This window comes from Miniopterus natalensis, chromosome 15, assembly GCF_054644295.1.
Source record: "Miniopterus natalensis isolate mMinNat1 chromosome 15, mMinNat1.hap1, whole genome shotgun sequence".
Classification (NCBI taxonomy): Eukaryota; Metazoa; Chordata; class Mammalia; order Chiroptera; family Miniopteridae; genus Miniopterus; species Miniopterus natalensis.
Window position 1 is genome coordinate 34,615,788 of NC_142095.1, and position 12,987 is coordinate 34,628,774.

The 12,987-nt window shown below is 43.2% G+C and overlaps 1 protein-coding gene across 1 annotated transcript in view; it reads right to left on the reverse strand.

Moving 5' to 3' along the window:
• Positions 1-12,987, reverse strand: part of GRM7 (glutamate metabotropic receptor 7) — a 637,127-nt gene that overhangs the window by 203,391 nt on the left and 420,749 nt on the right. Inside the window, exon 5 of the mRNA XM_087825010.1 lies at positions 9,444-9,584. Within this exon, the coding sequence (XP_087681136.1) occupies positions 9,444-9,584 (141 nt within the window). The remainder of the gene's footprint in view (positions 1-9,443; positions 9,585-12,987) is intronic.

Below are 12,987 nucleotides of genomic sequence, written 5' to 3' on the forward strand. Positions count from 1 at the left end.
TTTCTCATCAGCAGCTATGTTATCATGTAAGTCACAGAATTTCTCCAAATTTCAGGGTTGTCCTGATACGCCAAGACTGCAGGTTCAATCCCTGGTCATCAGTGCACATACAAGACTCAACCAATGAATGCATAAATAAATGGAACAACAAATTGCTGTTTCTCTCCCTCTCTCTCTGAAATCAATTAAATAAATAAATAAATAAATAAATAAATAATAAATAAGGAAGGCCAGGCAGTTTGAGCCACGGATTCTCTTTTTCGTTTTTATTTTTATTTAGGGCAATGGTAACAAAAGTCCCACCAACAATAACCCCATTGATGGCCCCTGAACCCATTGAACACTCACTATTTCCAAAGGGCACTGTTCTGTTTAACCCTCGCAAATGACCCCATGTAGTAGGGACTATTGTTATCCCATTTTACAGATAGGGAAATAAGGGGCTAAACATGTTTCAATAACTTGCCCCAAAGTGACACATGAAGTGAAAGAGCTGGGGTTCAAACCCAGGCAATTGGACACTTCAAGTCTCAACTGCTTTCATGAGTCAACCAGGGCACCTTCAGCAAGCAGCCTGCCTACTGTGTTTCTCAATAATAGAAACTCCTTCTCCCAGGAAGGTAAATAATAAATAACAAATACTATCTGAGGGCGATGGTGCGGATGACGAAATGGGGAGCCTTTCCACGCGTCCACCCACGTGCTTGATCTGCTATTGGAAACAGTGAGACGAAGTTAGAAGTAGCCCTAGAGAGTTCTTACCTGGGTTCATATAGGGTCGATATTTATCTTGTGAGCACATATGCTCTAGAAAAAGGAGTACAATGCACACACTGTAAAAACCCCAAATGCTTTTAGTATCCCTACTTCTCTTTGCAGGAGAGAAAGGGAGAAAAAGACAAAACCTGTATAACCAGAAACTCTTCCTGAGAAGCTATATTCCACTCCGGCTTGCTGGATGGTGCTTGGTAAGTCATTCAACAGCCCTTTCTTACACCTTCTAAATGCACTAAGCATCCAATTGATAATACTTACATCGTTTACAAGAGGCACTTTGTTTACAAGGGCTGTTGCTGAGAACACACATAGGCATTAATTCCCCTAATTCAGGAATTCCTTCTCATTAACTGCCTGGCCCGATAGACTTTCCGATAATGGAAAGGCCGTAACTCCCATTTTCCAAGCCATTGCCCGTTGGAGTTAATGAGAAAGAAATGACACACGGTTCAAATAATTATGGCTTCTAGCATTTATGGAACAATTTTGCCTAGACACCCCTGGGCTTTCGACTTGGGGTTCCACTGCCTGGAATGACTGTGCACAGAATTACACTCAGCTCCTGTTGGTGCCTTGGTGAGCTGCGTGGCAGGAGGAATTTGAGGAAATGGGGCCTGAAGTAAAATGTGTGCTGTGGAGGCCACTTCTTAAACTTTGCAGGGTTGGTGGCAGAAAGAAGAATTCATTTACCGTAGGGTCCATCTCTAAACATGATTTAGTAAGGCTGAAGATGGCCAGCCCCTACCTTAGACATATGGTCAAGATTTGAACAAACACAGTTTAGCGCTATGTTTGTACCATTTAGTAAAGACAAGGACCTGGCCTGCCATCTATGACTGTTTTCCTTTGGTTGTACTAATATAGTATTGAATGGTGGTATTGTTATGTAATAACATGCTGTCTTGACACAATCTTACATATTCTCATGTATGTGTATGTAAATAATCTTGTTGCTCCATCCTGCAGCCTTGGAAGCTACAGAGCTTGAATCTGTGGCTTTAGGAAAGGAGGTAATAACAGAACACAGAGCAGAAAAACAACAACGACTGACTTTTGAGTTTTATGTGGTCAGTATTAATCTGAGCTCTGGAAGCTGAGCGCTGCAAGATTCAAGACCTACAGTGCACGCCATATACAAAGGGCTTGGAAGGAGACGACTGGATCGAGACTAGTAGTAAAGGCATTCGGGAAAGGGGATGAACAAGAACAGGCTGGGGGGGCGTGGACGTGACATGACAGTAGATGCCCCCCAAAAGGGTCCCAGGCCCTGCAACCTTCCCACCGTGGTCCGGGGAGGACTGTGAAAGTAATCGGAACCGGAGCCGAGCCTGGAGAAACCTTGAGGCCGGAACCAAGACCCCACGCTGTAGTCACCATGACACCTCAGTGTTGAGGAGAGGCGCAGACAAGGCCATTCCTGGGGCTGGACTGGGGGGCAGCAGGGAGTCATGAATGGGTGCCAGTGGCTCAGAGCAAATGTACCCCATGAACACCTCCAGTGTCCTGGTCTTTAATACGCCCTCCGTAACTAAGCTTCAACCCCACTGACCAGGTGGGGTAACGGTTTCTAAAAAGACTGATTAAATGTCTATAAACTGTTGGAATCTAACGTTGAAAAACTGAGAACTTGCCCAGCCGGGCGTGGCTCAGCGGCTGAGCATCGATTTAGGAGCCAGGAGATCGAGGTTCGATTCCCAGTCAAGGCACATGCCTGGGTTGCAGGCTCGACCCCCAGCAGGGGGCGTGCAGGAGGCAGCCCATCAGTGTTTGATGTTTCTCTCACCATTGATGTTTCTCTCTCTCTCCCCCTCTCCCTTCCTCTCTCCGAAATCCATAAAGATGTATTTTTAAAAAAGAAAAGAAAAACAGAGAACTTATAGAATCAAAAGTTTTATGTTTCCTACTACTGGTTTTGTGGCCCGAGAGACACCTACTGCAGTAGATAACCATAGAAAAGGTCATAGGATTCTTGCTCTCAGAAGCAGCCCTGTCATCATAGCCCTTATCGTCACTAAGATTTATCCCGTGGAATAACTGACAAAGCTGGTGGCTTTTTGTTTCTAAATTTCTTTATAAAGAGAACTTCATTGGTTTTAAAATAATACAAGAAGACGAGTTTTCATATCTAAGTGAATTAAAAGCAAAGCCACAGAATTAGCATGGCAATTAATATGATTTAATGTTCCACGAAGACCTTTTTTTTTTACTATTACATGTGGGAACCCAATGTCTAGAAACAGTCATATTTTTTTTATGGACATAGGATTTTTATTCAATACTTCTGTGACACAAAGAATTCAAAAATTTCCAACAGCAATAAGGACTTCATTTGTGCCAGATAATTTTAATTTGGGGAATACTATATTAATTAGCATCTTACCTAAGTTCTATTACTAAACTCACCCAAATAGTTACTGTAAAATGCTATCCTAAATTCACAAAGTGATATACCTTAGCCTTTCGTGATGATTCTGAGATTAATACTTATTTAACACTCAATTTTTAAAAATAAAATGTTTAAAAAATAATTTGGCACATACAATTTCAGTTCCCACACAGAGAGAAGCCAGTTGACGAGGAGGGAGGTGGGGGAAGATCTAAGGGTGATTGTAACAAGAGAAACATCAACCAAGACTCTGAGATTGAGAAATGGCTCAGAGAATAAAAATTTTAACAAAGAATCATATTCACACAGTCCCATAACAGAGACTCTTATAGAGATTAAATTATAAATAATCAATGTCAAACCTTTGCCTAAGAAAGGTGTGAAATGCATTTTAAATTGCTTCTCATCAAAATGGCTTCGAAAAGTCTTAGAGCACCAAAGGGCTGGCCATTACTTATCCGTAACTTTTGATCAGGAGTCTTCAATCGTGTTGAATAAATTCGGTGTCTCAATACAACAATTATGACGATGAAAGGTCAATTTAGAATAGAATAATAAAATGACAGGGAAGACTAATTAGCATGGTCATGAATTCTTTCCATACATATTTTCTCAAAGCACTTGACGTAAGTGTAATTCTTTGCCTTGATAGTCCTGTTAAAAATTTATATGGGCTTTGATGGGCCTGGATTCCAGGTTAGAATAACAGACTTGAGCAATACATGGTTTATTCACTAACGGCATTTCTTATCAGGCTTTTCTTGGCCCCACCAACAAAGTGACCTTTATTTAAACTATTAGCTTTGAAAAGTGAGGTGTAAAGAAAACCCGCAGCTGAAGACTCTGACCTCCCCAAATGCGGGCATTTATCAGAGTGTGCTCTTTAGCCCCTGACACTTCCCACAGTAAATGCTGGTTGATTAGGGACTTAAATCAAAAGTGGATTTGCTTACTGTGTGACTTGAAAGCACTAGCAATGGAATATAGTGGCTTTTCACACAAAAAGTCACCAACGTGTGCATCCTCCGTCATCGCAAAAGGAAAACCAATCTCTGAAAGGCAAAAAATGTCCCTTCATGGGGTGATGGGCTTCTACATGCCAAGTTCCTACTTTTCAGCACAGAGGTAACTCTGATGAATCAGTATCACAAAGTAGCACTTGACAGAATAGTAACGTTAGCTAAACAAATGTACCATGTCAGTGACAAGATATGACAGAGTGATCATTTTTATGGGCTGCCATAGGCAAGCACATCCAGATTCTCAGAACCTCCTTCTCAGTTTAAAGAATGAGTTTGGGAGCAAAGGCCTTGGGGATGTTACTAATCACATAAAGATATAGCACATCAGGGACAAAATGGTACAAAATTGGAACATGAGGGGTCGGGCAAGCCCAAGACCTGATGTAAGACAATAGGATCTTCATGAAACCCTCACAGGCAGCTGCTTTCAGCCCAGAACAGAAGACAGCTGTTGGCTTTAATGAGCTATTACTATGGGCTAGTTTGATTTTAGATCCTTTACTTGAATTTTCTAATTTAATCGCCACCACAACTTTGGGTCTAAAGTTTTATCACTCCCATTTCAAAGTCCAGGGCAGGCTTTTAGAAGTTAAATCATGTCCCAGCTCTCACACGGTACTCAGGAGTAACCTCAGGACGCAAACCCAGGTCTCTTTTAGGTCCAAACCCATGGCATCTTAACCAGTCTTTATCCTCAGTCTCTTTTTCAGAGACCACTTTATCTCTGTAGTATTCCTTCTTTTCTTGACCATGGAATCTTCACAAAAATATAATAGTCTTTCCAAAGAGATCGCACTCTACACTGGTCTTTGTGTCAGGGAGACACCTGCAAGTCTTAAGCTGGAACACATGCGACAAGTGATGTGGAGGCGGCAGAACATAAACACTACTTGAAAAGCAATCACATCTGACCTTTCTGCCCACGGATGACAAGTACTATGTGCTGAACTGTCTAGAAGAACTTCCTTTATTGCGTGTGTAGCTAGCACCATCTCTATGAGAAAATGTAGCTCTACCAGAAAGGCATTAGTATCTGTCAAGTGTAGTTTGTGTTTCCTGTGAATACCATTAAACCATCAATAAACTTGCTCCACTGCGTGATTCCTTGGGGGATGGCAGCCTAGATAACCCATGAGCAGGGTGGGTCACTGCCAAGGTTTCATCTGTATCAATGGAAATTAGGCCACCACACAGGAAGGTAGGATGGAGAATGTCTAGCTCTCAGGGTTGGGGGATCTTTGGATTGGGTACCAAGAAAAGTTGTGATATTCTTAAAATCCTGAAGAATGGGGTAGCTTTGTTGGTTGAAGGAAACTTTAAATGCATGTGGATAATTTATAAGAATAAAGATTACATGGTTACTCAGGCCATTTTTTTATAAGAATCTATGCATATCTAGCCCCAAATTAAGTTATGAAGTATACATGGTTTTTAAACAAAATTTTCAACAATTGTTCTTTCTTTCATGACTTTATACCCTCTCAGGTTTTTAGAACTCATTGTTATTCTCTGACCCCAGAACTTTGCTCTCTCCAAGTAGCCTGGGTCCCATATCTCATCTTCAAAACTTGTCTTGCCAGATGGCTGATTCAATGACAGTCTGCTTAGAGCTAAAATTACTCCTTATGTCTAAAAAGCCTATACAGCCCAGAAAAAAAGTTTACACTTTGATTTGTGCCTGAATCTGAGAAACAAAAAATTTAAGATTTTCTTATTCATTAGTAGAGCCCAGTCACAGGCAGATCCATGAAGGGGTCTGCTTTCCTCAATCCTCTGATCAGAGCCCCCACGATCTCCATACAGCGGCTGGGCAATGCCAGACGACTCAGCTAGCCTCTCATCTCTAGCTCCTTCCCAATGTGCTCGTTCTTTTCAGGTTTCAAAACCTGGTTGCCAAAACAGCTTTCCCTTCTATCACCATGCTTCCCTCTCCCCTCCACTCTTTTCCTTCATTAAAACTTAGTTTCCTACCACAGTCTGAAGAACTCTCATTAATACAATGTAATCTGCCACTTCTTCCCATCACTTCTTTTCCTCTAGTCTGGCAAACCTCAGCATGCATTTCTGCCATTTCTCCACTTCTCAGTTGAGGTATACTTAAATGCTAAGCTTTAAAAAAATAGTATTTTGGTAACATCTCCAATGCAAAATACAAGTTCAGTTTGCTTTGGGAGAAGTACTAGAAAGAAAAACACACAACTACCCGTGTTCTCATATCCAGTGATGGTAAGAACAAGAGACATAGTGAAAATAATAGTATTTACCTCCACTCAAGATGGTGCACCTTATTACAGCAGAAGTGGAAGGGAAGGAATAGTGTTAGAGAAGGTGATCGAGAGGATGTGACTGCCAGTTGATCCACGAGCTGGACCCAGGCAGTCAGAAGCTCCTCGCACCCTCCCGTCCTTGGAATGTACACCCGGCCTACCGTTCCCACAGCGGGAGCTGTTCAAGGACATAGGAGGCAGTAAGGTGTTGTTGAGACCATCTGGACTGTGTACGTGACTGAACCCAGTTAAGGCCTCTATATAGACTTTTAAGGTTCTAGTGGGCATGTGCAGAGATCTGCTTGTCTTGGGGCACCCAAAACAAGCCTGGTAAGTTCCCTTGCTTATTAAACCTGCCACCTACCAATCTGGAGTGGCCCACTTCTTTCCTTGGTCTCCCCTTACCCTCTGTAAGTACAAGAGCCAGTTTAAAAACAGACAAAAGGGAAAGGAGAAAATATTCAAATAATTTGGGACCACAGGTAACTTAGTAAATGTGATCAGAGATTTTTCACACATTTAGAGCATGATATGAAAACACAACCACTTCTGTTTCCATTTTTAAAAGGTGGTGGTTTGGATAATGAGCTTACTTGTTTTTATAAACCCAAATTCTTAATGATCAGCACTAACATGTGATTACAGATAAAACAGCTTGTGTTAAAGCATATAAAAAGACCAGGGCTTGACCTCAGGTGGAACAATCCTCATGGCCACGAGACGCTCTACAGAATATTCCATGTCAGAAGCAAACAAAAACCTGTCATCCATCAAGTGAACACTTCTAGTATACTTGGATGTTCCTTGTCATATAGACAAATTATCCAGACATCAAACTAATTTTTTCAGTTTCCACTTGAAAGCTTTGTGTCACCTAGGTCTAGTCAACATTGAATTAATTTTTTCCTTTTTCCCCAAGGTAAGGATATTTCTGAAAACACTAATGCTATACACCATTGTGTAGAGAATGTGGTTAATAGGATATTCCAGTTAACCGAGTTATACATTCAGTTATGCCTATTAATCTTGTATCATTGTTTTAATCACATCTCTGTTCATATCCTATCTATTTTATAGAAAAATTCTTGAGAAAAAGGCCTAAACTTAAGCATCTTCATATTATGATGGTGTTTTTAGTATGCTTTTTAAAATGTGTATATATGTTTTTAATGTATCTTTGATTTCAGAGAGAGGAAAGGAGAGGGAGAGAGATAGAAGCATCTATGATGAGAGAGTCATTGATCAGCCACCTCTTGCACGTCCCTGACTGGGGATCGAGCCCGCAACCCGGGCATGTGCACTGACTGGGAATCGAACCCTGATCACCTGGATCCTAGGTCGACGCTCAACCGCTGAGCCACACCCGGCTGGGCAGTATCATGCTTTAGATACGTTATTCCTGATCAGTGGATGATTTTGGATTGGGTGTTCAAAGAGCTATATTGGAAAAATAAACTAAACCAAGAAAGTGTGTCCAGCATGAGTGTGCTTTTCCTCAGCATACAGAAGGCATTTCAGTGCTCGATGGGACCTCAAGGTCACCGTCACAAATGCTGAAGGCAACTGAAGTAAGTACAGTACAGAATTGGGGAATGCTGTTCTTTTGTTTGGTTTGGTTTTTTGAAGGATGTTTTCATTGATTTCAGGGAGAGGAAGGGAGAGGAACAAGAGAGAGAAAAGCATCAATAGCAACAGAGAATCATTGATCGGCTGCCTCCCGCACCCCCCACCTACTGGGGACCGAGCCCGCAACCCAGGCATGTGCCCTGACCGGGAACAGGACCATGACCTCCTGGTTCATGGGCCGACGCTCAGCCACTGAGGCGATCAGGTAGAAGACCATGTCACACTCTTGCACAATTTCTAGTATTCTTAGGATAAAGACCACATTCCACGTACATCCCAACATGACTTAACTCTTGTCTATCTCTCTGCACTTGCAACCTGGCCTCACGCATTCATTGTGTGCTGTGCTTTAGTCATATTTTTCTGTTTTTCACATCCTGAGAGGTACCATCATGCCTCCTGCTACAAGCCCTTTGCCATGTTATTCCACCATCAGAAATTCTCAATCTGTCCCTCCCCTTCCTTCCCCAATCAGTCAATGAATACTCATCCTCCTGGAAGTCTTCTGAGACAGTTTCTGTCACCAGTGACTGAAATCCCTTGGTCATATGCCCCGATAGCCCTCAGACACTTATTGCAGATTGAAACTGTGCTTATAGAGAGATCACTGGAATAAGGTAGATTTCCGCTGACTATTTTCTAAGTGGCATGAAAGCAGGGTCCTTACCAGATTTGCTCACCATCAGATCACCAGTGCCTAGCACACTGCTTCGCAGAAAGGAGTTGCTCAATGAACATTTGTGAATGAGTCAATGAATGAATATGTAAATTTCCTTTTTACTAATATATATATAGATATATATAGAGATATGGCATACACACATGTGTTTTTAATTTGGAATAATTATGCAAGGTTACATATGAGGCTGGGTGACTATTTTTAAACATTTTAAATAGCAGGTGAGTCATTCATTTTGATGTTATGAAAACCAGTTGAAACTCTCATTACTCTAAACGCAAGTACTTTGTTTCCTTAATCAATTAGACCATCCGTGGCAGCAGTTAAATTGGATGCAGAGAGGGAATTTGTCAGAGATTTTTGTCTATGTGAAAATAACTTCATACTCCTGACTACAACATGAGCTAATATTTATCAGCGAGAGCATTCGAAGCAACATGACCCCTTTTGAATTCAAAGAATCAGTGAAAATGTCAATTACTGCTGGATGGACAGGCAGAAAAGAATGATCTTGTCTGTACTTTCCTTGCTCCACAAGACTTATGCTCCTGTTCCATTTTTCTGAACAATCTAGTAAAATTCAATTTAGTTTTTCAATTTGTCTCCAGCCAAGCTTCCTTCTGTCAGCTTTGCAGACATTTCGGCTTGGGCCATGTAGAGTAACAGGACAAGGAGAATGAAATTACCTGTGCATTTGCGATCTGTGTCTTCTTTCTTTGACCCACTAATCGTCAACTTGCAGTTGAAGTTTTCCTCCCAGTATTCGGCGAACCAGACGTTTCTTCTGTTGTTTTCAAGCGTGCGGGTCGTAAAATAGGCATCAAACCCTAAAGAGAGTTAAATGAAAAGGTCATTGCTTGCGGGGCACTGCTGGAAGGTTTGAAAATAAAAATACCAGTTGTGGTTTTTCTTTGTTTTAGTAGACAGGATGCTCTCTGGTGTCAATCAAAAGAAAAAAAAAATCACCAGAAGAAAAAAAAAATTCTAATATTAACCTGTACTTATTTTTCTAGATCTGTTGGGCAGATGTGTGGCCTATAAATGATATTTTCACAATAAATTCTGCATTAGAGACTTTAGGGATGTCATAGCACTCATGACATGCTTTGCATCTCTGGTGAGCGAGACCAGGGACAAAGCATCACCACCATCGCCACCCATTGCCATTAAGAGAATAACTGATACTTTTAGTGTTTACCCTGGGCCAGACTCTGTACATTACATGGATTCTTTTACTCATTTCAACAACCTGCGCAGTAGTTACTATCATTCCCATTGGCTGATGGAAAACAGTGGTTTAATGAAATAATAATGTGCCCAAGGTCAACAATTTTACCATATCCTGCGTCTCTCACCATGTGAGCTACTGACCTGTGAATATCATTTTGAGAACCCTCTTTCATTTAGGACTCGGTATGCAACTGACTTTCTAGTCAAAGTAGAATTAAATTACTGAAGAAGCCACTGGTAAATTGAGGCCAATATTAGCTCAATGCTACTTACAAAGAGTTTGAGATGAGTAGAGATTTGAAAGACCAGGTCCCAAGAAATCTCTAGCTACCTCACTAGGATAGCGCCTCTCTAAATATTCCAATGAAGCCATATGGTCTTGTGAGAATCGTATTGGATTCAGTATCACAAGGCCTAGGCTTGAATTCCAGCTCCGCTAATCTCACCAAGTCATGGAAACATGAAAAGTACACACTTAACCTTTCTGATCTTCATTTCATCTGTCTGCAAATGTAAAGATGGCACGACCTCCTTCCTCAGTTTCTTGTTTGTAATAGTGAGTAGCAGGAAGAATGGAACTTAGAGATTAAGGTCAGGACCATGGAAGAAGATGAACTTACTTTCACATTATTTAAATTATTCACTTTTCCCTTAAATTTAGGGCCATTAAAAAGAAGAAAAAAAAAGCTCCAGACTGTAAACTCCGTGAGAGAACGTCAGGTTAATTTAAGTCACCACTACATTCCCAGCCCTGAATTCATGGCCTGACATGATAGTAAGCCTACTATAAACAGAAAACTTGAAGTAAACAAGACCGTAAAAAAGCAAAGGGGGGGGGGAAGAAAAAAAACCCCATAAAGTAAAGTAAAGGAGATTATATAGCATTGTAGGGAAAATAAAAAAGCATATTTTATGTCTCTCAGGTCATTTCCCAGGCTATCGTCAGGACATAAGAGACAATGATGTCTCGACCAGGTACCCAGCCAATTACCTTTTTATAGCCACCACCTTAACTGATTTAATAGTAATTCGGCTGTTGCATCTGATCTCATTCTGATGTCAATACTGATTGATCAACCTATCTGGCTGGGAGCCGACCTCCCACCTCACTGTCCTCCCACAACCCTGCCTCCAGACAACACTCAGTAGAATAACATAATACTCTCAAATAAAGGGGAACCTTTGGGGAAAATATGAGTCTTCTATGTTTCCAAGATCACTACATGAATGCACTTGACCTTATACGTGCATACATACACTTACACGTAATGACTAGTGACCAACTTTCATTTTTTTCCCTCCATCTTTGCCCTGTACATGGGCTGGGTACGTGGGGTGGAAACTTGGGGTGGGGGGAAGCAAGGGTGGTGGATGGTGACATACGTGGCCCCGGATGGTCCAGCCCCTCTTGTGCGCTGCGTTATCCATGGGACACTGGAAGGGGCAATGCAAGCGCGCCCTAGAAACCCTGTGCCCCCAGGGCCTGTCCTCGCAGAATTCTCCTTAGAACCCAGCTGCCGTGACGGAGAGGTCGGACTGGGAGGCGTGAGGTCATGGGCAAGAGAGCAGTCCAGCGACACCCCAGCCCTCAGCAAAGCCATTTTGCCCAGCCCAGCCACCCCTCTCCCGCTCCTGCCCCAGTGGGACTGCAGCAGAAGCACTCAGCTGAGACCAGCCCTGGTTAAGGAACAGGGACACTACCTTTTAAGCCAGGACATCTCAGGCGGTTTGTTACGCAGCACAGAGAGCTGAACCCCCCTTCGTCATCACAGCCCCCAGCCCCTCTCCATCACCACCACCACCAACGCACTCTTAGGAAAAAGGGTCCGCAGAACACAAAGGGCCTTCAGAGACGAACTCGTCGGTCGCATGCCACACGCAGGCTGAGCACTGCTCTTGCTTCCCAAATGCCACAGGTCTGCACCCCAAGCCAAACTCGGAATAAGAGCCATGGCAGTGGCTCAAAGGGTAGCCTGGACACATGCATGCTCCAGCTCAGAAGAAAACATCGTTAGAGGAAACCCCATCATTTTAAAAGTCTATCACCTCCAATGCCTCTCTTTGGCCTGTGCCTGCTGGACAGACGTGCAGAGGGATATTAATGAAGGAAGGACTGGGTTGCTGCTAACATGCCTGCAGGTAACTGTGGGGCATTTAAATGAGAAAAGGGAAGGAGAGCAGCAGTCACCTCCGCTTCCCTCTGTTCGAAGTGAGAACAGATCGATTTCTGGAAAGCGAGCAAGCACCGCGGAGGCTGGCGGCCGGACCGCGCAGGGCACGGGCGAAGGGCAGCCTTTCCCAGCCCAGCCCTGTCCTGTTCACTCACGCGTCTCACGGGCGCCGCTTCCTCCCCTGCCGCCGCTGGCCACCCCCACGCGGGCTGAGCACTGCTCTTGTTCCCCAGATGCATTTATATATGAATTTCCTGGGGCTCCCACAAGATGCAGATTTTAATTCAGAAGACCTGGGGTGGGCCGAACAAGTTGAGGTTTTAACAAGCCCCAGGTGACGCTCACACTGCCCACACTTTGAGAAGCAGGGTTCTGGAGCGAATCCTGAATGTCAGCAGGTGGGGTTTGAGCCATTTCAGCCCCACTGGTTAGAGATCAGCACTATCACCCTCTCAGCCTAAAGTTTTGCCTTGGTTCAGATCAGAGGGTCTTCGTAGTTGAGGCTTTTGCTTGGTACCCTGCTCAGTGTGACAGGAGCCCTGCCTTGCCATCCTGCAGCCTGTAGGTGACCCGGGAGAGGAAGAGCGTGCTGTTACATGCTGATGAATTTTTCAGGGGTGCTGGCTCTATACTCCCCTGAACTTTGCTGCTTTGGGCCCCTTTGTGGCCTCAAAGGCTGCTTCCCTCCCCTGTGTTTCCTGTTATCACCACGGGCTCTCCACCCTGGCATTTCCATCTTTGTGCTGTGTCTTGGTGTTTCTAAGAAGGTGACCTGAAAGAGCCCTGTCTTCTCTACCTCCCCCGAAGGTCCACCGGCCTTGAGGGGAAA